Source organism: Chiloscyllium plagiosum, chromosome 15 (genome assembly GCF_004010195.1).
Source record: "Chiloscyllium plagiosum isolate BGI_BamShark_2017 chromosome 15, ASM401019v2, whole genome shotgun sequence".
Lineage (NCBI taxonomy): Eukaryota > Metazoa > Chordata > Chondrichthyes > Orectolobiformes > Hemiscylliidae > Chiloscyllium > Chiloscyllium plagiosum.
In genome coordinates, this window is record NC_057724.1 from 54,912,908 (window position 1) to 54,936,578 (window position 23,671).

The 23,671-nt window shown below is 38.1% G+C and overlaps 1 protein-coding gene across 8 annotated transcripts in view; it reads right to left on the minus strand.

The window, feature by feature from the left end:
- Positions 1–1,348: 1,348 nt before the first annotated feature.
- The window catches only part of LOC122557511 (serpin H1-like), a 37,449-nt gene continuing 15,126 nt past the window's right edge, over positions 1,349–23,671 (minus strand). For 2 of the 8 annotated variants that reach the window (XM_043705260.1, XM_043705259.1), the window contains 5 exons: positions 15,166–15,233; positions 6,967–7,580; positions 6,752–6,850; positions 5,898–6,130; positions 1,349–2,380 (listed from right to left, as the gene is read on the minus strand). In XM_043705260.1, coding sequence (XP_043561195.1) covers positions 2,081–2,380; positions 5,898–6,130; positions 6,752–6,850; positions 6,967–7,549 — 1,215 coding nt within the window. In that variant the 5' untranslated portion in view covers positions 7,550–7,580; positions 15,166–15,233 and the 3' untranslated portion in view covers positions 1,349–2,080. Of the gene's footprint in view, positions 2,381–5,897; positions 6,131–6,751; positions 6,851–6,966; positions 7,581–9,596; positions 9,641–15,165; positions 15,234–15,945; positions 15,966–20,093; positions 20,203–23,671 lie in introns of those variants that run through there. The other 6 variants (XM_043705263.1, XM_043705257.1, XM_043705258.1 and 3 more) reach the window with 5 other exon arrangements.

Sequence of the window (23,671 nt, forward strand, 5' to 3'; positions counted from 1 at the left end):
ATAAATCAAATAAAGAATATTGAGATGGTTAGAGGAAATGAGCAACCTTGGCATATATGTCTTCAGGTCCCTGACAGTGACAGTGCAAGTTCTTAATATGGTTAAAAAAATGAAATGCTTTATTGAAAAGGGGGTAGAGTACAAAATCTGGCTCTAATGTTGGGATTATATTAAATACAGGCTAAGCAACAGCTGGAATTTCACATCATAGGAAGAGCAGAATTGCTCCAGAGAAAGGACAGAGGAGACCTACAACAATGTTGCCAGGATTTGAAAATTGCAGCTAAGAGATTGGATAAGCTATGGTTGTTTTCCTCAGAACAAAATAAGCCGAGGGGTAACAAGTCAAGTGTACAAAATTATGAGGGGCCAAAACACAGTAGGCAGGAAATACTGATTTCCACTAATTGGTCAGAGTATTGGGTACAGGAGTTGGGAGGTCACGTTGCAGCTGTATTGACTGGGCCACTTTTGGAGTGTTGCATGCAATTTGGGTCTCCTTCCTATCAGAAGGATGTTGTGAAGCTTGAAAGGGTTCAGAGGAGATTTGCAAGGTTGTTGCCAGGGTTGCAGGGTTTGAGCTATAGGGAGAGGTTGAAAGGCACATGAATAGGAAGGGATTGGAGGGATATGGGCCAGCTGCTGGCAGCTGGGACTAGATTGGGTTGGGATATCTGGTCAGCATGGACGAGTTGGACTGAAGAGTCTGTTTTTGTGCTGTACATCTCTATGACTCTATGAGACGTCAGTTACCAGATTGTGTAGATTTGACGTGATGGTTAAGGAATTGATGGACACAAAGAACAAGTTAGTGAGCATCTGTCGTTCTAAGGAAACCTTGCTCAACCGGAAATGTTAACTCTGATTCCTCTCCACAAATGCTACCAGACCTGCTGAGTTTTTCCCAGCAATTTGTTTTTGTATTTGTAATTCATTGTCTGGCTTTGTCATTGAGGCAGAAACCCTAACTCAATTAAAAGATAATGAGATCTACACCTGATGTTCAATAAACTGTAAGGCAATGAACCAGGTAGTGGAATTAAAACAAGCAGCTAGGTCTTTCTTTTCTCTTTTTCAACTGATGTGGACATAGTGGGCTGAATTGTCTCTTTCAATGCTATAAAGTTTCTATGGTTCTATATATATTGAATACTTTTGAAAATTCCCACAAGTTCACTTAGGACATGCACTGCTCCTGAAATAAAACTCATTCCATTGACCATTAAACTTCACCCTTTCTTGATATCTTTTAAAGCTTTTGCTTAGAATGTTAAATTATCTTACCTTACACCAATATATATACAGGGTGCATTCAATTTCTATAATTTGAAAAGACACGGCAGGCCAGTAACTTTTTTGTTCCTTTTATTAAGAATGGTAAAAATGAGACAAGGTTATTCTGAATGATCCAGCCTACCAAAATATGTGGAAAAATAGATGTAACACTGTCTGCCGAAGAATTGTATTCACTTACAAACAGACTATGTTCCACAGAAGGAAAATATTCTTTTCTTGGTGATATTAACAACCTCACTTCCTAAACAAACTCATGCACACATAGGTAGTATCTGTTGTTGAAGAAGAGAATGACTAAAATATTCATGAATTAATTTACATGAAATGAAGATATGAATCATATAGATTATAATTTTTTGTTCTCTTGATCTTACAAATAGTATATTTAGGGATCTACAAAGCTGTTCAAATGAAAACAAAATGACAGGAACAGGTAATAGAATTGTGTGTGTAATGATTGATCCCATGATAATAGGTTTATCATATATCATTATAAGTTGGTAAATTCCTTAAACTCTGATGCCACTAAGATGCATTTAGTAATCTTGATTTTAAATATTCTTATTTTTTGTGGAACAAAATGCATTTGTTTGGACAGTTTGTCTACTGCCATAATCACAGGCATTAGAATTCAACACAATCAACACTTTTTTACCCCACAGGGTCAACATTGTGGAACCACAATAACAGGAATGATTCTTACACCACCCCCATGTCATAAGTAATCTAAATGTGAGGTCATTAATATACATACAGAATATTGCTGCATTTATTCAATTGAAGTTTATAACTCATCATGGTCATTGCCTTTTGGTTTAACTAACTTTCCAATAAGGAGTATAGAGTTGGTTTTCTTGTCTCGGACTAGGAAGATGTAGGGATGATCTGCATAGAAGAGCTTGGGTGATTTCATTGCCTCATGGGAATGTATGCCTGTATCATAAGGATTTCCTTCAATATTCCATTCAATAGCAGTAGCATGGAGCATGTTGGACAAGTGTAGATCCCTCTTCCCTGTGATACCAGAGAAGTCAGCTTTGTTCTTATCTACAGCTTCAGTCAGACCAAGCTCTTGCAGATGTTTCTAAGAAACAAAGAAAGAAGATTTTCAAAAAATTGAAAACAACCATAAGCAAAGCAAAACTAGTTATGCTGCAAATAAACACAAATTTGTCACTAGAAAATAAAGTAAAAGCATTATCTAAACAATATCTTATTCATACGCGCTTTTTAAAAAATCTTCACTTTATTCCACTGCAAGCATTCAGTTAACCATCGGGTTACGTGCTCGACATATCTGTAATTAAACTGAACGTAAGAAGCATTAAGTAGATGGTGACATCTTGAAAAATGTCCATATTACAGAGGAGTAGGTGCTGGATGTCTTGAAAAGCCTAAAAGTGGATAAATCCCCAGGACCTGATCAGGTGTACCCTAGAACTCTGTGGGAAGCTGAGATATTTGTATTATCGATTGTCACAGTTGAGGTGCTGGAAGACTGGAGGTTGACTAACATGATGCCACTAGTTCAAAAAAGGTGATGAGGAAAAACCAAGGAACTATAGACCGGTGAGCCTGACATCAGTTGTTGGAGGGAATCCTGAGGGACAGGATGTACATGTATTTGGAAAGGCAAGGACTGATTAGGGATCGTCAGGGCTTTGTGCGTGGAAAATCATGTCTCACAAACTTGACTGAGTTTTTTTAAAGAGGTAACAAAGAGGATTGATGAGGGTAGAGTGGTAGACATGATCAATATGGACTTCAGTAAGGCATTTGACCAGGTTCCTCATGGGAGACTGGTTAGAAAAGTGAGATCTCATGGAATACAGGGAGAACTAGCCATTTGGGATATAGAACTGGCTCAAATGTAGAAGACTGAGGGTGATGGTGGAGGTTTGCTTTTCAGACTGAAGGCCTGTGACCAGTGGTGTGCCACAAGAATCAGTGCTGGGTCCACTGCTTTTCAGGTGAACGATTGTTTTTCAGATTGGAGGCCACAAGGATCGGTGCTGGGTCCACTGCTTTTCATCATTTATATAAATGATTTAGATGTGAACATAGGAGGTATAGTTAGTACATTTGCAGATGACACCAAAATTGGAGGTATAGTGGACAGCAGAGGTTACCTCAGAGTAACTCACTCTTCATATCAATAATCTAAAGTTCAATCCATAGAGTCATAAAGATGTACAGCATGGAAAAAGACCCTTCAGTCCAACTCATCCATGCCTACCAGATATCCCAAACTAATCTAGTCCTATTTGCCAGTACTTGACCCATATCCCTCTGAACACTTCCTTTTCATATACCCATCCTTTTAAGTGTTACAATTGTACCAGCTTCCACCACTTCCTCAGACAACTCAATCCATACATGTAACACCCATTGTGTGAAAAAGTTGCCATTAGGTCCCTTTTACACATTTCTCCTCTCACCCAAAACCAATGCCCTCTAGTCTGGACTCCCACACTCCAGGGAGAGGACATTGTCTATTTACTGTATTCATACCCCTCATGATTTTATAAACCTCTGTAAGATCACCTGTCAGCCTCCAACACTCCAGGTAAAACAGCCCCAGCCTATTCAGCCTTTCCCTATAGTCCAAACCCTCCAACCCTGGCAACATCCTTGTAAATCTTTTCTAAACTCTTTCAAGTTTCACAACATCCTTGAGACTAGAATTGCACTCAATATTCCAAAAGTGGCCTAACCAACGTCCTGTGCAGCCACAACACAGCCTCCCAACTCCTATACTCAGTGCTCTGACCAATAAAGGCAAACACACTAAACGCCTTCTTCACTATCCTATCTAGCTGTGACTTCACTTTCAAGGAATTATGAACCTGCATTCCAAGGTCTCTTTGTTCAGCAACACTCCCCAAGACCTTACTAAAATGTGTCTAAGTTCTGCTCTGATTTGCCTTTCCAAAATGCAGCACCTCACAATTTATCTAAATTAAACTCCATCTGCCACCTCTCAGCCCATTGGTCCATCTGATCAAGATCTCATTGTACTCTCAGGTAACCTTCTTCACTGTCCACTACACCTCCAAATTTTGTGTCAAGTGCAAACATACTAACCATACGTCCAACATTAACTATACTAACTATCCAGTTAAAATAAACAAAATAGATCTCAGCATCTGATAGCTGCAAGGTTTTCTATGTAAAATGTGTTTAAAAAGTGATATTCTAATTTATTATGAACATAGTACCAAATTTATGCTGTGGACCTGATTGTCAATCTAAACTACTTTGTAGGATAACTGGAACATGAGGAAAAAGCTAGGCCATTGGATCCCTCAAATCATCCGTTTCTGTTAATCATGTTATCCATAGTTTATTAATTTTATTTTACTCCCAGTTCTGGCCAGTTTAAATTCTTGACCAAAGAGGTTGATTTAAGGAGGATATTAAAAAGGAAGAGGGCAATAGAGATGGAGTTGCCAGAAAAATACTTTGTGGCTAGAGCCAGCGCCTGTGACTCTGGGCTTTCAAAAGTTTAACTGTAAGAAATTGCAACTTATTCATGGCTGCATGTTGTACAAGTAATCTGAAAACACATAAATAATGGAGAGATTCAGAAAGGTCACCAGATTTCTCTTCAGATAATTTTGCCAAAAGGCAGAATATCTTTTTCTAAATATTTTAGAAATTCCAGTGATTAAGGTCTGGAAGCAATAAAAACATTTTGTATTCTCAGTCTATGACAGAACAGACAAGAGTTGAACCATGTAAAAGCAGTCCCAATGAGCTGGACAACAGAAGAGGCATGTCGGTCAAAGATGCTGCTACATCAAAGGCAGCATTAAAGTTACGAAGAACAAGGAAACAGCATGCAATTAATGACTTTTATGTGGGCCATTTTAATCTGTAGTAAAGTGTGAAGTACAATTGGAAGATATAACATGGATTTCTCAGAAATGATGGTATTTTATGGATTTGATAACAGTCCATAAACTTTGAAAAGACAAGATTTGACAAGACAGAGCAAGTTATTTTTGATTTGGGAAATTATTTGTCAGTTTTGGGGAGGAAAATTGAAATGTTAGCTAGTCTAAGGTTCAGAAAGAAGTATCTTGTGGTCTCCAGTTTACTATACAAAGGATTAAGGAATAATTTCTTGAACAGCTTGAATTTGGAGAGGTCATGAGGCAATATAGAACAGAATTTTCAGATAAGAAATAAAAGAATGAACCTTGAAAGTTTAGAATTGTCAAGGGGAAGGAAGAATGTGGCAAAGGTAGCTGAATAGATGTATAATTCTTAGTGATAAAGACATCAATTAGCTCCTTCTGCAAGTGAGTGAGGGTGTAGAAGGCATAAACAGATTTTAAAAAGGGGGGGAGGGGTTTCATGGAAAAAAGATGCTTGTTCTCCAGAATAATCTTTGAGCAGTGAGTAAGGCTCCATAGTGTTTTACAAATACACCTAGCGATGAATTGTTGAAGTTTAGAGAGTAAAATACGTCCTTAATTGAATATGTTAATTTCTTATGTTAAGTTTACATGATATTTTTAACATTGTAAATTATCTACAAAGTCAAATTTTCATTAATTTAGTTAGTTAAGCAAAAGCTATTAATTTACAGATATTACCTGTAGCTCATGGCTGACTTCAATGTTGACTTTGGGAAGAGAGATACCAATAGCACGTTTCTGCATCTTGCTAAACCAATTGTTGAGTTGTTCCTTTGTTAGTAACTTCTCTATTCTTTCCAGAGGTTCCACGTGACGAGACAGTATTAAAATCATGCTGGAAAACTTGTGAGCCAGAGGCATCTCAAGAATTTGTACTTTATTTACCTCATCTTCATAGTAATTATACAGACCTGAAAAATTAATTGGTAGTCACGTGTCAAAAATGACAAGCACTTCAATGCAGAGCTCTAAATTATCATTGTAATTAAAGATCACAGTAGATAAATAACATAAGATCTACAATTCCAAACAAAAGACAGGTTTTAACACAAAGCAGTTGGAATAATTTGGATTAATGCTCTATTTCGTTGAGCATCTTGATATAAAAAATTTAATGGAAAATACAAAACTTCTTCTCCACAAATATACACATATCTTTTTAATTTTGCAAGTACTCTCCACTTTACTGCAAGCAGTTACGTCACTGGAGGTGTTAAAGCTGTCTGGTGTACTTTGATATCTTGCCTAGGTAGCCATCATTCATACGTCAGCTTTCTCAGCTAATATTCCAAAGCTATCAGACTTTAAAGAATATCTATCAAGCTTCGCCTTTTCTCCTTTGTTGTCTAAACAAGCACATTTTCAGTTGAAATTGCTCTCACTAACACCCTGAGAAATGTTTCTAACTCACAGCAGTGGAATGAAATGCAACACCCATAAAGTCACCAAGGCTACAAAATCTTTATGGATCAAATCTAGGACTGTCCTAGGCTGTGAGATTCAGAAACATGTTTCAAATTTCTAACACTTGCCTGTGCGGTGCATCATAGGTACAGAAATAGTATGGGTTCTAGTCACCATAAAACCTCTTTTATCAACCAAGGTGTCATGAAACCTCTCGTCCCAGTGTGCTGAAAAAAAAATAATTACAAGTAAGTTTGTAGTCAAGTACAGAGTCACTGAATATTTATATATAATCACTGTCACCATTTAATACAAAATCTTTAATACCAAATACAATACTTACGTTTAAAGTACATGGCGTTAACAAATAAGGCACCATCAACATTAGACATATCCTTTATGATTTCTCCTAGCTTTCCCTCTGTTGTCTGAAAGGCCCATTCATTGATGGATTGGATTGTACTCCTCTTATCCCTGAAGTTTATCTTGGAATGATCATGTCTGTAGTGCGTCTTGCTTTTCTGAACAAAGTCATCCCTGAATTTAACTGAACTTGGTCCATAGAGGCGACTGCCAATCTTCCAAGTGGTGTTGCGGATTGTTTCATTGCTCACCTCATTGAACAATTCTGAGAATGCTGGATGAAAAACATCATCACGCATGTTAATGTTGAGAAGGGACTTCACCTGGTTGGCTGTTTTGTCTTTGGCACCCAGAGACATCACCCCCAAAGAGGAAGCCACCACCACAGGTGAAAAGAGGATGTTCTGAGATGATAACTTCCGATCTTTGGCTATTGTCTTGTAAAGATTAAGGGCCAGGTTTATAGTGCTGTCTGCCAGCATGGAGCCATGTTCTTTCAACATCATAGGATCTGCTGTTACCACAGCAAGTAGCAGGCTGAGGACCACTAATTTTATCTCCATGGTTTTGTCCAGTAAATACAAGTTAGTAGAACTGTTGGATAGAGAATGGAACACAATTATTTTGAAGTACAGAGTTTAGAAATACATAAAGCCTATTCTTAAATATTAGGAGTATTTACAAATTGAAAAATGCAATGATTTCTCAGAAGACCCGATTTCAACTTCTTGTAAATTTCCAGCAGGACAATATGTCATCAAGATTAATTTCACAGCAGTCCAAACAGAAAGAAATCTAGCTAAATTGTATGAATAACCGCATCCCTTCATCAACTTCCAACCTATCCTGGACATGACAGAAAATCATGCATCCCAGAGGATGCCCTCAAATAGCAGTTACATTGTGACAGCAGCTACATCCTGTTGTGGTGACTGGGGAAAGGTGCAGGGGTTTGCAGATGAGACTGTGCCAGCTGAGCGCCACAAAGAAATATAAAATACAGCTAAATAAATGTTGCCTTTATGAGCCTCCTCAGGCAAGAATCAGCCACTTTACTGGGTTGGTCTGATTAGGAACTCTCTGCCATTTCCCAATCTGGATTGTAAGAAAAAATAGAAAATGTGTAATTCTTTGTACATTTGCACTTGCAAAGTTTACAATATAGTAACCAACATTAGATGCAATTCTGTAATTGCATAACATCCAGTATATAATCCTGAACGTGCAAAGAATTACACTGAATGTCGAATTAGGATTGTCACTTTAGCTCGTAATATGGCACAACATATGTCAAAACACAAAGTCCTCACTTTGCAAACAAAGCACACTGAGCATGGTGGCTCAGTGGTTACCAGTACTGGCTCAGTGCCAGGAGCCTGGATTCAGTTTCTGCCTCGGGTGACTGTTTGAAGTTTTCACATTCTTCCCATGTCTGTGTGGGGTTTTTTTTGGGTGCTCAGGTTTCCTCTCACAGTCCAAAGATGTGCAGGTTAGGTGGACTGGCCATGCTAAATTGCCCATGGTGTCCATGGGTGTGTAAGGTTTGGTGGATTGGCATTGGGAAATGCAGGGTTACAGTGACAGCGTGAGTCTAGATGAGATGTTCTTTGGTGAGTCAGTGTGGAGCTGTTGGGCTTAATGGCCTGTTTCCACACTGTGGGGATTCTAAAGTTTCTATTCTACGAAGAGTCTTTTTATTCAAACTTTTGATTATCTCTGTTTCTCTCTCTCCACAGATGCTGCCAAATTCCTCCAGCATTTTCTGTTGTTATTTCAGGTTTCCAGTCTCCACAATATTTTGCTCTTATTTTAACAAAGATAACAGTTAGGTCCATGACATCATCGGCACCTGATATGTATGTATAAAAGAGAACTATTGACTATGAACTATTGTCCTTAGTACTTGCTCAATTGAGTAAATTAAAATAATATTGGTCAGTTCCTAGCAGCTTCAGACTACGTAAGTAGTTTGGGCTATTTTATTTGCTCATCCATCTTCCACTAATTATCTAAAATGAATCAAATACCAAAATTGTCTTTCACTCTATGATTGTTACATGGTCTATGTTTTATTATCTGCATTTCATAGGACTATTGCCAATTTTCTGAAAACTAGCACATCATTATGAAGGTTTTCAAATCTGAAGGGAAATGGTGTATGGAACAATGGTGTGGAATGTGCGGCAACAAGAAAACAGAGTCAAAATCAAGCAAGTCCATCCAGCAGCATTGTGTGAGGTTGTTATTTATTTGTTCGCATTAAGTGGCTTAGCTCTTGTTGCACTTGAAAAGATGATAGTGAATTGCCTCCTTGAACTGCTGCAGTCTGAAGGAACCAGTGTCCAAATGCAGCAAATGGTCAATATCCAGGCTTGAGTCAAAAAGTGACGAGTAACATTTGTGCTACACAAACACCAGGAAATGACTACCTCCAGCAGTAGAGAATCTAACCAAAACTCCTTGACATTCAATGGTGTTACCATCACTGAATACCACATCTTCAATATCCTGGGGGTTACTACTGACAAGAAACTTAACTGGACTTTCCAGATAAATATATTGGTTACAAGAGCAGATCAGAGGTTAAGAATCCTGCAGAGAGTAACTCACCTCCTGACTCCCGAAAGCCTGTCCACCATCTAAAGGCCATGAGTCAGAAGTGTGATGGAAAACTCTCCATTTGCTTGGATGAATGCAGTTCCAACACTATCCAGGACAAAGCACTGTGAATGATTGGTACAACAACCACAAACATCCACCCCCTCCACCACCGATGCACAATAACAACAGTATATAACGTCTACAAGAGGCACTGCGTAAATTTAACAAGGATACTTAGACAACGTCTTCCAAACCCTTGACCACTTCCATTTAGAAGGACAAGATCAGCAAATACATGGGAACATCACCACATTCAAGTACCTCTCCAAGTCACATTCTTGAAAATAAGTCACTATTCCTTCAATAAATATCTGTAACTCTCTTAACCTACATCACATGCATGGCAGAGGTTTACTCCCACTTTCTGGCATTATAGAGACCACACTTGAAGTCTTATCACCTTACTTTAAGGAGTATATTAATGTATTGGAAGCAGTCCAGAGAAGTCCATAGACTAATACTTAGAATGAGTGGTTTTCCTTATTCATTCTCGGGCGGTGGGCGCCACTGGCTAGGCAGCATTCACTGCCATCCCTAATTTGTCCAGAAGGTAGTTAAGAGTCAATAACATTACTGTGGGTCTGGAGTCACATGTAGACCAGACCGGGTAAGGATGGCAGATTCCTTCCCCAAAGGACATTAGTTTGCCTTGTAAGTAAAGGCTAGACAGGCTAGGCCAATATCCTCTGGAGGTTAAAATAGTCAGAGGTAATTTAATTGAATCACAAGATCCTAAGAGTACCTAACAGTGTGAATATTGAAAGAATATTGTGTGTTTAAAAATAAGGGGGTGCTCATTTTAAACAGAAACAAGGAAACTTTTCTCCCCCTCAAAAGATTGAGTGTCTTTGGAATTCCCTTCCTCAAAAGGAAGTGGTTACAGAATCTTTCAATATTTTTAAGACATAGATAAATAGAATTGGGCATAAAATCAGATTAACTGAATGGCGGAGCAGGCTCAAAGGCCAAGTTAGCCTACTCTTATTCCTTATTTATATGTTCTCAAGGGGAGCTAGGGACAGCAAGTGCTGGCCCAGTCAGCGATACATCCATCACATGAATGTTTGAATAAACGAAAGTCCTTGAGTTTAGGTCTACCCATAGTGCTGTTAGGAAGGGAAGTTTCAAGAGTTTGATCCCACAACATCCTTCAGCACCAACACTGTGGCAACAGCATGTATCATCTTCAAGATGCACTAAAGTAACTCATCAAGGTTCATCCAAAACCAACTTCCAAATCCACAACCACCTAGAATGAAAAGAGCACAGGTCCAAGATACAACCACCACTTGTAAATTAGTCTCAAAGCCAGATATAGTAATGATTTTGAATTATTTTGCTATTCCTTCACTGTTTCTAGGTCAAAACCCTGGGGCTCTCTTCCTCACATGATTACATGGATCTCCCTACACCACCAGGGACTACAGCAGCTCAAGAAGACAGCTCACTACCACCCTCTCAAGAGAATTAAGGATGGACAATATATGCCGACCTAGCTAACATTTTCCATATCCCATCAGCTAATAAAAAAAGTCAAGGAGCAGTGATATAGCTTTACATCAAGATGGTTTGTGGCTTGGACAGGATTTTACAGATGGTGATTCTGTAACCACTTCCTATAATCTGCTGGCCTTATCCTTCCAAGTTGTATAGATTAAAGATTTGGAAGATGCTGTTGGTTTTGAAGGGTTTAACCATGATAAACATCAAAAGAGACTTCCACGAGTTGGCAACACAGACGCAAAGGAGCATTAACTATTTGAGTAATGAGCCATTCATCATTGTTGCAGAATACTAATTGGGAATTTCGACAAACATGAGAAGAAAAATATAATGGAAATGAAAAAAAACAAAGAAATGGCTTTTCAGCAGCTGATTCCAGTTGAGAATCTAGCACTCATGCTGGCATGAGGGATCATTTAGCCTTGATCTCGACTCCAATAATTAAACTGACTCGTTCTCATTTAGGTACCACTCAATGTGCTGTTTCAAATAACTTACATCTTTAAAACTACAAAAATGTTTTAAAAGCTAGATGTTACTGTTAATAACCTTGCTGAGCAAGTACTTAACATCCTCACATTGAGATGGATTTTTAATGAGTGGGACTTGCTGATAACATCGAAGCAAGCTATTTAAAGATCGGGCAAATCATCGAGCACTGACTTCCTCTTTCCTAACATCTGTGCGAGTCAAATGGACTTGCAGAATCTAGCAACGTAGAAGACATCAAGCAGGGTAAGCAACCTCACTTTGAAGAATTCTCACATACATGAAAGAAAGTAAAACCCTTCACTTTTAACTTTAAAATTTTACTGTTAGTGAAAGAAATGACTGGGACAAACATATATAAATAAAGATCGAAGCTAATTTTTTTTTTAAATCAGTGCTTTTATTTCGTAATAAAGACAACTGACATTCAACCAATGTAAAAATATTCTATTTAAAGACCAGTGAGGTTGCTTAACCCTACTTATGAATTTTGTGTATTGCTAAAATCCAGTTAAACCCCATTCAGTAAGGTGCAATACTAGTGAGTTTTGAGAAGATTTGTAGCTCAGATTGAGGTTCTGGATGTAGGTTTGCTCGCTGAGCTGAAAGGTTCATTTTCAAATGTTTCATCACCATACTAGGTAACATATTCAGTGAGCTTCCAGACAAAGCACTGCTGATGTTTCCTGCTTTCTGTTTATATGTTTGGGTTTTCTTTGACTGGTGATGTAATTTCCAATGGTGATGTCATTTTCTTTTTCTCAGGGGGTGGTAAATGGGGTGGTAAAATACCATGCAAGAACTGTAACAAATACTACCTTGGACAAACAGGCAGAAAACTAGCCACAAGGATCTATGAACATCAACTAGCCACAAAACGATATGACCCTCTCTCACTAGTATCCTTACATACAGATAAGGAAGGACACCACTTCGACTGGGACAACACATTCATCCTAGTGCAAGCCAAACAGAGACACGCATGAGAATTCCTAGAAGCATGGCATTCCAACCGGAATTTTGTCAACAAACAAATATTTTTTTGAAATAGCGTATCTATAATGTGCTTTATATATATTATAATATTGTTTATTTCTGACATTGGAGTTTTGACTTTGAACTTCTGGCTTGATATTTTTGTGTGCCTGAAGGAGTTTATGATTAACTTGTAAGTATTTTATTAGCCATGGTGATGTCCTTTTAAAAAAGTCTGAGAAAGACAGTTTTGGAGCAGAATGAGAATTTGTTTACTTTGGGAGAGTTTACAAATGAACAAGGTGAACATATAATACATCAGGCATTTAGAAGAAGAGCCAGCAATTGATTTTTGGGGGAAACATCCATAGCTTGAAACAAAAAGGGTTTTTTTGATTCAGTTGAACAGTTCTGCAGGATGCTTAACAATTGCTACCGAGAAAGGGAAAAGATAGCTTAGAGTTGATAAAAACAGGTTACTTTAGTCAAGGCGTTTAGTTTAAAAATATCCAGAGCAGAAATGTTAGTTAAAATAAAAACATGAAGTCTTAGAGAAACTTGGCAGATCTGGTTGCAGCTTTGGAGAGAGAAACAGAGTTAACATTGCAAGTCTAATATGACTTCTCCACAACTGGGTTGACTGTGTTTCTCCAGCACTTCTGTTTTATTTCAGATTTCGAGCATCCATAGTATTTTGCTTTTATTTAGTATTTGATTAAAGCTTTGAAATGGTTATGTCAAGCTGCATAATTCTAGGCTCAGTTTTATGACAAATCAAGGAAGAGCCTTCCAGATTCTCATGGCCTGGAATTGAAGCAACAGCTCAGTCAAACCTTATGTGGGATCAAGAAAAGCATTCTCTGTGGTGTTTGAATACCTTATTGGGATATTGTTGGAATTAATGGGATTGTATTTTTACTGAGTTTGGAGATCTTTAAGTATGTGATATGTGTAAATAGTTGGTTTATTCTATTTTATTTTGTTTCTTTTGACTAAAAACTTATCTCTTATTGTTAAACCTGAATCTGTAGTATTGCCTGCTTATATCTTAGTGAAAGGACAAAACCTCAGAATGAATGGATGACCTGTTATAAGTGAGACGAGGAAACTTTCGTCAGCTAGAGGGTGCTTAATCTGTGGAACTTACCGGAGCAGAAGGCTGTGGAGGCCAAACCATTGAGTGTGTTTAAGACAGAGATAGATACGTTCTTGATTAGTCAGGGGATCAGAGGTTACAGGGAGATGGTAGGAGATTGAGGTTAAGAAACATATCAATCATAATCAAATAGCAGAGCAGATTCGATGGGCCAAGTAGCCTAATTCTGCTCTGTTTCTTATGGTCTTATAGTAATTATATCAGCAATAAGAAATGTAAAGTGCAGAAAAATAAGGTTATAGGATTAAGCAGTGGTCTCTTGAATTTTGTGATCTCGTATGTATCTGACTGACTGTTTCCCTTCATTTTAATGTTTGTAAAGCATTCTATAATGACTGATCATTACCATTTAGTCCCTGCATTTATCTAGATGTTGATAGTGCAAGTAAATGCAGTGAAAATTCTTCCCTGATTTCCACATAATTGACAAGATGAAATAAATTATAACACCTTTTGCAATTAAAAATAACTTTAAAAACTATGTCCTCCAAAAACATTGAAATGAAAATACCAATAGTAAATTATAATAAAGTGCAAAGTATGGCAACTACAGCATGAATTTTTAAAATTATGTAAAGCTCATCTGTTCAAACTTTAAAATTGCTGAAATGATAGAATGTTTCAAAAAATTGTTCTCAAGGCTGAATATGTCTGCATAATCTCAAAAATTCTTATTTTATTAATCTAGAAGAAACAGGCTTCTATATAAGACAATACCAAACTCAACCTTAACCATAACTTTCATAAAGTCACAGCTCTCCTGAAAAAGATGGATAAAAATTTTCTACTATGCAGTATTCCTCCAAACCTCTGGATATATCAAAATATTTCACTTTCAGTTAAGTACGTCTGAATTGTAGTTGCAGTGTAAGAATTGCAAAGCCAACTGCACACATTAAGATCTTACAAACAGCAATGGGAGAGTGACTAGATCATCTATTTCAAGGTGTAATTTCAAAACAATGTTATAAAACCTACTATATCCAGCTAAGAAGGAAGAAGATGAGACCTTAGTTACATGTGTACCTGAAACACAACATTCTGCAGAACTGTGCTAGGGTGTCAGGTTAGACTTTTTCTCAATGTGACTTGAAATGACAGAAAGTACTACTCCTGAATCACAATTGGCAGAAAAAAATTATACTTCTCGTTCACACTCATTAAGCAATGGGAGAAAATAAAGTATGTTGAACTGGGACTAACTGCCTCTGATGTTTCTGCTTACAGCTGATCCACTTGGTGAAAATTGACAAGCTCCAGTCCTATGAAAACCCTGCCTTTTCTTGCAAGATTAGTAAAGGAAGACATGGATTAAATCACCATCAAGCAAAACAAACTGATGGCTAACATTTATGTTACTGACACTGCTTAGAACTTTAACAGTCAAACCCGTACATAGGGTAATCGAAAGTTTGCAGACTTGAAATCTTTTCAAAGGGACGTGCATCTTTGCCAAGTTCATTCTGAAAGATATAATAGATACAAATGAAGGCTATACAGTTCATTCAGTTATTGTCTATTATAGCAATGCATTACACTGCATGGAAGGGGAGAAGCATGGACCCAAAAAAAACTTTCATTCTCTGCCTGTGTGTTTCATGCAAACAGGATTCTAGTTAATTTTGATCTCAGTCATCACACAACTATCTAATGTCCTGCTGAATGTATTAATTTTTAACACATCTAATCGAAACATTTGTAAATCTAAATTATAGAAACTGGTTACATTGATAATACATAATCAAATTATACAATTGCCTTACTCATCTCAAGATCTATCAAGATTCAAACAATTCAGTTTTTTTTAAGATATATTAGGCCTTCAACTTAATAGTTCTACTTTAAGGCTGTTCAACAGAAATTACAAACTACCTTAACTACATGCATGGTTTTTGTAAAAACACCTTACTCACATCTACAATACAGATAAATGTACTCCACACATATTGATCTTTTGTTACCAAGATTTTTCCAGGATATTTTGGCCAAAGAATTAAAGCCCTCAACAATTGTAAAAACACTTTGTCTTTCATTGAACAGTTGCACCAACAAAGTGCACATGCATATGCCAAGAGATCACACCCCACAAAATCAGTGACAATGCACTAATGAGGAACACACTGGGATTCCTGAGTTATTTAAATGTGGCCTGTGGCAATGTATTGAACAACTTACATCAAGCAGCTTACAGAATTACCACAATTTGATTTTGGCAACTTCCATTTATGCTTCTGGTACAACAGCACCAATAGTCTGCTAAGCAAGCTCAAAATATATAGGGTAGACAGGCAGGAGGCTAGAAGAACATAGCAAGCCAGGCAGCATCAGAAGGTGGAGAAGTTGATGTTTTTGGAGTAGCCCTTCTTCAGGACTCAGGGTGTGTGTGTAGGGGGAGCTGCAGATAAAGGAGGTGGTGGCGGCAGGGTGGTGAAGTGGGGATAGGTGAAGACAGGTAGTGGTTATGACCTGGTTGGTCAATGGGAGGAATAAATCTGGTTGGTGGCAGGGAGGAGTGGAAGGCAGGGGGAGGAGCTGGAAAGGGAGTCAGGGATGGGAGGGGAGGTTATTTGAAATTGGAGAACTTAATGTTGAGTCCTCCGGGATATAGGCTGCCCAGCTGGAACATAAGATGTTATTTCTCCAATTTGCGGTTTGGTTCGTTGTGGCAATGGAGGAGGCCGAGGATGGTCATGTCGGAAAGGGAGTGGGAAGGGGAATTAGACTGGGTGGTGACTGGGAGGTCCGGTCTGCCCATGCAGGCCCGACTGAGATGTTCAGCTAATCATTCCTTAAGTTTGGTCTCCCCGATGTAGAGAAGACCACATTGGGAGCACATGATGCAGTAAACTGGGTTGGAAGAGAGGCAGGTGAACCTCCGGCTCACCTGGAAGAACTGTTTGGAGCCCTGGATGGAGGTGAGGGGGGTGGTGTACCGGCAGGTTTTGCATCTTTTCCGGTTGCCGGAAAGGTACTTGGGTGGTCAGGGGGTTGGTGGGGAGAGTGGTGCAAACCAAGGACTGTCAAAGGGAATGGTCCTTGCGAAAGTCAGAAGGGTGGGGAGGGAAAGATGTTCTTGGTGGTGGAGTCTAGTTGGAGTTGGTGGAAGTGTTTAAGGATGATGCATTGGATATACGGAGGGTCAGCATTTTATAATCAAGCATTATACTTGCGGACATGAATAACATATTTATGCCATCTCAAGAAACTGGATCGCTTTCACCCAAGCTGCGATGAATAATGAAAATCAGATGGCAAGGCAAGGTCCCTTTATAAAAGCAAACATGAAAGCTCCATTACACTGACCAAGTCATATGATGCATGGGGATTATGGGGCATTAACAATCCAGAAGCATTATCCTAATAAACGGCAACAAGATATAAAGATTAAAAGTGACTGAAGTAGAACAAGAGTCCAAAATCAGAACAACTTGCTTAAGCATTGTATTAAAGAAGAGGAACAAGAAATACTGAGAATAAAAAGAAAATATTTAGGGGTTAGCATCTTCAGAAGTGGATATGTTGCTAGGTCCAGATGAAATGTATTCCAGGCTGTGTAGGAAAGCAAGGAAGGAAATAGCAGAGGTCCTTGACAATTCTTTCTTCTTGCAGGTACTTCTAGAATAGTGGAGATGTGTTAATCATATATCATTCTTTAAATCTTAACTCCAGCCACCAACCAAAGAGGCATCATCAATATTTGTGAATGCATACTTTGTCTAATCTATATGTATTTGATTGAAACAAGTTGGTAAGATTTTATGCAACAAGATCTGACAAAGCCATCTCAGTGTTAGAAAGTCAGACACTTATTCCCAAATTCATTGTTTTGAGCTCCATTAAAGTTGATGATTTTTATCAATGGTGAATTTGCACAGGGATCTGGAATTTCCAAGACTGATTCTCACCCATTCTAATAAGATGCTGAGGAAAAAAAAATTATTTTGGATTTCAAGAATCTGACTATTAAAATAGTTGCTTTCTTGGTAGTTTATTTTTCCATTAACTGATTTTGTTGTTATTACAGTTGTAAAACACCATCTTGCAAAAACAAATAGCTAATTCAGTGACAAAATGCAGATCTGCATTTAAAAGTTATTTTAAAAATTGACACTGGTGTGTGCATCTCTGCATGTACATGCCCTAGTGTTTCAGCAGAAATATGAAAGGAAGTAGCTCATCACCATCACCTCTTCTCAAGGGCAATTAGAGATTGGCAATAAATGCTAGCCTAGCCCACAGCGTCAAAGTCTCATGGTATTTTTTTTTAAAAACACAGACTTATAATGGGAGTAAGGCCAGCTGCAATAAGCCGAACCTCAGTGGTGGGCAAATAAGCAGGAAAAAAATTAGGGATAATATTAATCAGCATTTAGGAGAGCATGGATCACTCCATCAGAGCCTTGTAAAAGACAGGTTTACTGAATAGTTGAAGGAATTTTTTGAGAAGCTAATAAGGAGCATCAATGAGGACAGCATATCTTGTATAGAATACATAGACGTTAGCAAGGCTCTTTAAAAAGTCACAACATGAGGTAATGGTCAGAATAATAAAATTCTGTGGAAATGTGTCAAGTTACATCTAAAGTTAGAAAGAAGCAAAGAATGATTGTGGGAAAGGTGTTCTTGTGATTCCAAGACAATTTCCAGTGATCTAATGTATTGTGAAGGTTCCTTGACCTTTGTAATGTATCTTAATGATTTAAATTTGCAGATAGGAGATAGGATGCTTTCGGATGAAATAAGGAAAAAGGTTAGCTGGGTAAAGTAAGGAATAAAGCCGTAGACTATAAGAAGATATCAATTAGCCCATCAGGGAGGAAAATGGCCAATAGAGTTTCAGTCAGAGAAACATGAGATAATGGCTTTGGAAAAGGCAAAAAAAAAACCATGATAAATGGTAGAACACTGAAAAACGTAGAGGTGCAGAGGAACTTGGGAGTGCATGTCCATAGATCACTGAAAATGATGGGTCAATTGTACAAGGTGGTCAAGATAATACTGTAGAGAGAACAGCTTTCTTAGCTGAGAACTCAGTAAAACACCGATTAGGTCACAGGTACAGTCGTGCATAATATTCTAGTTACCACTTTACAGAAAGATGTGATTGTACTGGAGAGTTTATAAAGGAAAATTACAAAGATGTTTCCATAACTGAAAAATCTTTGCCATGAGAAAACAATGAACACCTTTGTATGAACTTGACGAAACTGAGATTATTTAATTGAGGTGCTAGGAAGGGCTCTGATAAAGCGGGTAGTAATGACATTTCTTTTCACACGGAGGTCAATGGATTTAAAGTAATTGATAACCGGATTACATAAATGTTTTTTTCAAATCCAGACGATGTGAAAGGTTTGGAGCTCACTGCTAAAACAGTGGTATATAGTCAGAAACCCGCACTTCACATGGAAAGTTCGTGGATAATGCACTTAAAGTGCTGTAACTAACAAGACTGGTGACAAGCTGTAAAATGAAAGTTGGTTGGATAACTCATTTTAACTGCCAAAACTACTATAAATCGAATGTCCTTCGGCATAGATTTCTGGAAGAAAGCAGAGCGAAAATCATCCCTGAAAGACGTTGAATGAGACCCTTCAATTTACAGGCGCCGAATGTATACCCCAGCTGGGGAGATCTCTGAAAAATCAATCTAATTTATCAAGGGTTCGTTGTATACTTGCAGTCTTTGCAATAATTACCTAAATAATCATCTTCAAAAGTATCTACAGAAAACGAATGTTTTGGATGTTTTCAACAGACGGGCCGCATTTTACATGTATTTGTTTATAAACCGCTTGGGATTACATTGCAAATAGTAAACAAAGGCTATCGTCATTTCTACTTTTTTCTACGCTTTACTCTTGTAATTCTCGCAATCTATCCACGCTGGCAGTAGGAGCGCCTCCCGCAGAATTGGAGTACAGTATCTAATCTTACTACGTAAAAATACTTCTCTTCCCACAGATAAACTGCATGCGTGGCAGTTTCTCAACGTTATGTTTTCTAATGAATGCCTGCACTTTTTAGCGATTGTACTTTATATAGTCGATAGAAGACTATCTTAATGTCCTCCTTAGCGTTTCGTGCCATATATCAATCAATACTTAAAATATTGCCATATTGATTGTACTAAATCGAACATGTTTATTGTCCTCTAAGAGGAACAATTACCCAGAAACTTTTGGAAAATTTCTCTCCCATCTGATGTATATAAAGTGGAGCCGCATCATAGCGCGCCCCTACACTTAGCTCTTGCGATTACTAAGGTTTTTCCTAAAAGATGAAGCCAGGCAGCTGTGCCATAGTGACTGAGGAATTCTTACCTTCACTCTCCGGCTTGCTCAGGTCAGACAGCGGAACAGTGATAAAGCCAACACCACTTCTACCCCGCTCCACGCATTCAATGCAAACAGACAAAAGACCTCTCGCCCATTTTATAACCAACCACAGGAAAGATCCAGAAAGAATTCGCTGAACGTATGTGAAACCCGAGCCCGCAGAACCGCCTACATTGAAAAAGTTAGTGTATATCCTCATGATCCAGTTTGCAAGAGTTTATAAAATCAAGATCAATTTAATTGGGGAAATCAACAGAACACATTTAACATTTATTGGGGTAGGGGTGGTGGGCAGGTTTTTGAATTTTCTATTTGTGCAGTTTATGTAAATAAAATTGAAAGAAAAAAATGGTGGTAAATAAAGAAAATCTAATACGATAGCCGGAAATCAATGCATTAAAAAGAAATTTCACTTCTGTTGTTTTCGCTTTATTCTAGTACTAAAAAATAGGTGCAGAGGGAAGTACATATCCACCGTTCACTGAATGGTCAATGAAGTTGGACAGGTCAAAATGATATTACCAACTTTACATTTTCTGTTTTAGCAATTAGCAATTGAGGTGTAAGGTTTTACATATCAAGGTTGTGATTTAGACCACATTCTCTACATGAATTTATTAAACTGGTCAAATAGGGTATTTTAAATCAAGGGTACCAATATTTTGTGCTTTTAGCACGCCTTTAAACGTTTTAGTCATGACATCGTACTAAGAAATTAAAACAAACACTTGTAACAGTATTATAAAAGAAAACGATTGTCAGATCGATAAGAGAAGGAAAATGGCACATGAACTTTAATTATGACGAGAGTTTGATCATACTTTTGCTTTTTGTGTGATTTCAGGGAAAAAAATTACTGTAATAGTATTTTTTGCATTTAGGTGTAGCCCATCAGGGTTTTCCACTATAAGCAGTTAAGCATAGATACACCACCCCCAGGCTTCACGCCGGGAATTGCCACGTCGGCAGTTAAGAAATATCCGTCAGTTTTCACATCTGCACTTAGTTATTTTACACTGACTCTTTAACTTCCAAAATGTAGATGTTCTTTACCTCGACCACGTGCCCTCCCAATCAACACAATACAATTCTAGATTACGTTTTAAGCGTATAATAGCATACTTTATTAAAATGAATGTACTGTTGGAAGTATGGACATCACAACAAAGAAAATTATGGCATTTCATTTAAAATAAATAACTTATCTGCAAAGGACTGAGGACTTCGAGCTTTCAAAATGTCAATGTGTGAATGTTCTATCTGGTTAAATTCTAGTGTAGTTTTGTGCCCACCAAAGTTACCACAGACATCAATACTCACCTCTGCACATGGCTCTTTTTTAACCTCACCCGAAAAATCCTTTGTCGCCTTCACGGATTATCTTCCTCAAATTTGACTGCTCACTCCATAGTGCCATATACCTGTAATCCTCACCTACAGCCAAGCTAGTCCTTAACGCAATGAAAGCTGGTGTCAAACAGGGTTGTATCATCGCACAAACCCTCTCCTCTATCTTTCTCAAAGCATCACCACACCTCATCTCCAGCGAATTACTTGTAGTCGTGCAGATAATTTACAAGACAGGAAACAGTTCCACCTAAACTGCCATCAATCCAGATCAAAATGACTTCAGTCATGAAGCTTGTGTGGGCATCCACTCAGAAACTAAGCTCCAACTATTTTTGACTCCTTCTCTGAAGATTACAAAATAGAACTTTCAACAAACCAGAAAACTGATTCTCTCCAAAACAGTTACAAAAAACTCCCCATCCACAAAGATCAATAGTGAGATCCAGAATTAGATAGGATGGTGAAGGCGGCATTTGGAATGCTTTCCTTTACTGGTCAGAACTCTGAGTATAGGAGTTGGAAGGTCATGTTGCAGCTGTGTAGGACATTGGTTAGGCCACTTTTGGAATAATGTGAGCAATTCTGGTCTCCCTCCTATCGAAAGGAAGTTGTGAAACTTGAAATGGTTCAGAAAAGATTTACAACAATGTTGCCAAGGTTGGAGAATTTGAGCTATAGGGAGAGGCTGATTAGGCTTGGGCTGTTTTTCCTGGAGCGTCAGAGACTGAGGGGAAACTTTATAGAGGTTTATAAAATCATGAGGGGTAAGGATAGGGTAAATAAACAAGGTGGGTGAGTCCAGAACTGGAGGGCATAGGTTTTGGGTGAGAGAGGAAAAGTTTTAAATGGACCTAAAGGGCAACCTTTTCATGCAGAGGGTGATGCTTGTATGGAATAAGCTGCCAGAGGAAGTGGTGGAGGCTGGTACAATTACAACATTTACAAGGCATCTGGATGGGTATATGAATAGGAAGGGTTGAGAGAGATATGGGCCAAGTGCTGACAAATGGGACTAGATTAGGTTGGGATATCTGGTCTGCATGGACGAGTTGGACCGAAGGATCTGTTTCCGTGTTGTACATCTCTATTACTGTGGATTATTTACCAGATCTTGGGAGCTTTCTTCTCTCAGTGAAGTCATACACAATTAAAATTATCATCATATCCAATAAGCTCACACAGCCTTTAACTGACTGAGGAAAAGAGTTTTTGAGGACCATAATCCTCAAACTCAAGGCTAAGGTCATGGGTAGCAATGATCCCTGTTCACTGGTATGCTTTTTTTTTTAGATGGCAACTTTTTTTTTATTAGAAATTTAACATTTTTACAAGTTTACAAAAATAAACAAAACTCTCAGATATAAACATTGATCAATTAGCTCCTCAAATATACAATAGCCAAAATTTGACAAAAAAAACAAAACAACAAAAAAAAATGAAAAAAAAAACAACAAAAAAGAACAAACAGACAAAACTCAACTATCTAATAAAACCTGTATTCGTGCGGGATTCCTCCCCCGAGGGGCCGCGGACCAGCCAGGTTTGTAATCTCAATTAAATAAAAGCCCTTGTTAGGATAGCCGAAATATCTGTATTTATGTAATTCAAAAAGGGCTGCCATATTTTATAAAATAATTCGGTCTTTCGGTGCACCATATTTGTAAGGAAGTCAAGGGGAACACATTCCATAATTAATCTGTGCCAATTTGAAAGTCCAGGGGGGCCCTCAGCCACCCAGTTCACCAAAATATTTTTCCTTGCACAGAAAGAAAGAATAGAAAATAGTCTCTTCCCGTACGTGTCCAGGGAGGGAAAGTTCAAAAAGCCCAAGAGGAGAGATACGGGGCCCACTTTTATTTCCGTTCCTAAAATTTCTGTCAGGGTACTTGCTACTTTAGTCCAATATCCACGGATCTTATGACAGGTCCATAAGCAATGTACAAGAGTGCCCACCTCTATTTTGCATTTAGGACACATTGGAGATGCTCCTGCCTTAAATTTTGCCAATCGAACCAGTGCTATATGGGCCCTATGAAGTATCTTCAGCTGGATAGCCTGGGTTCTGTTAAAAATAGTAATTCTTCTAGCATTTTCCCAGATATCATTCCACGTTTCTGTGGAGATTTCTAGTCCCAGATCCTGATCCCATGTTTTAAGCAGATTATCCATATCTCCCGATACTTCATCATGTAATAAATGATAAATAGTACTGA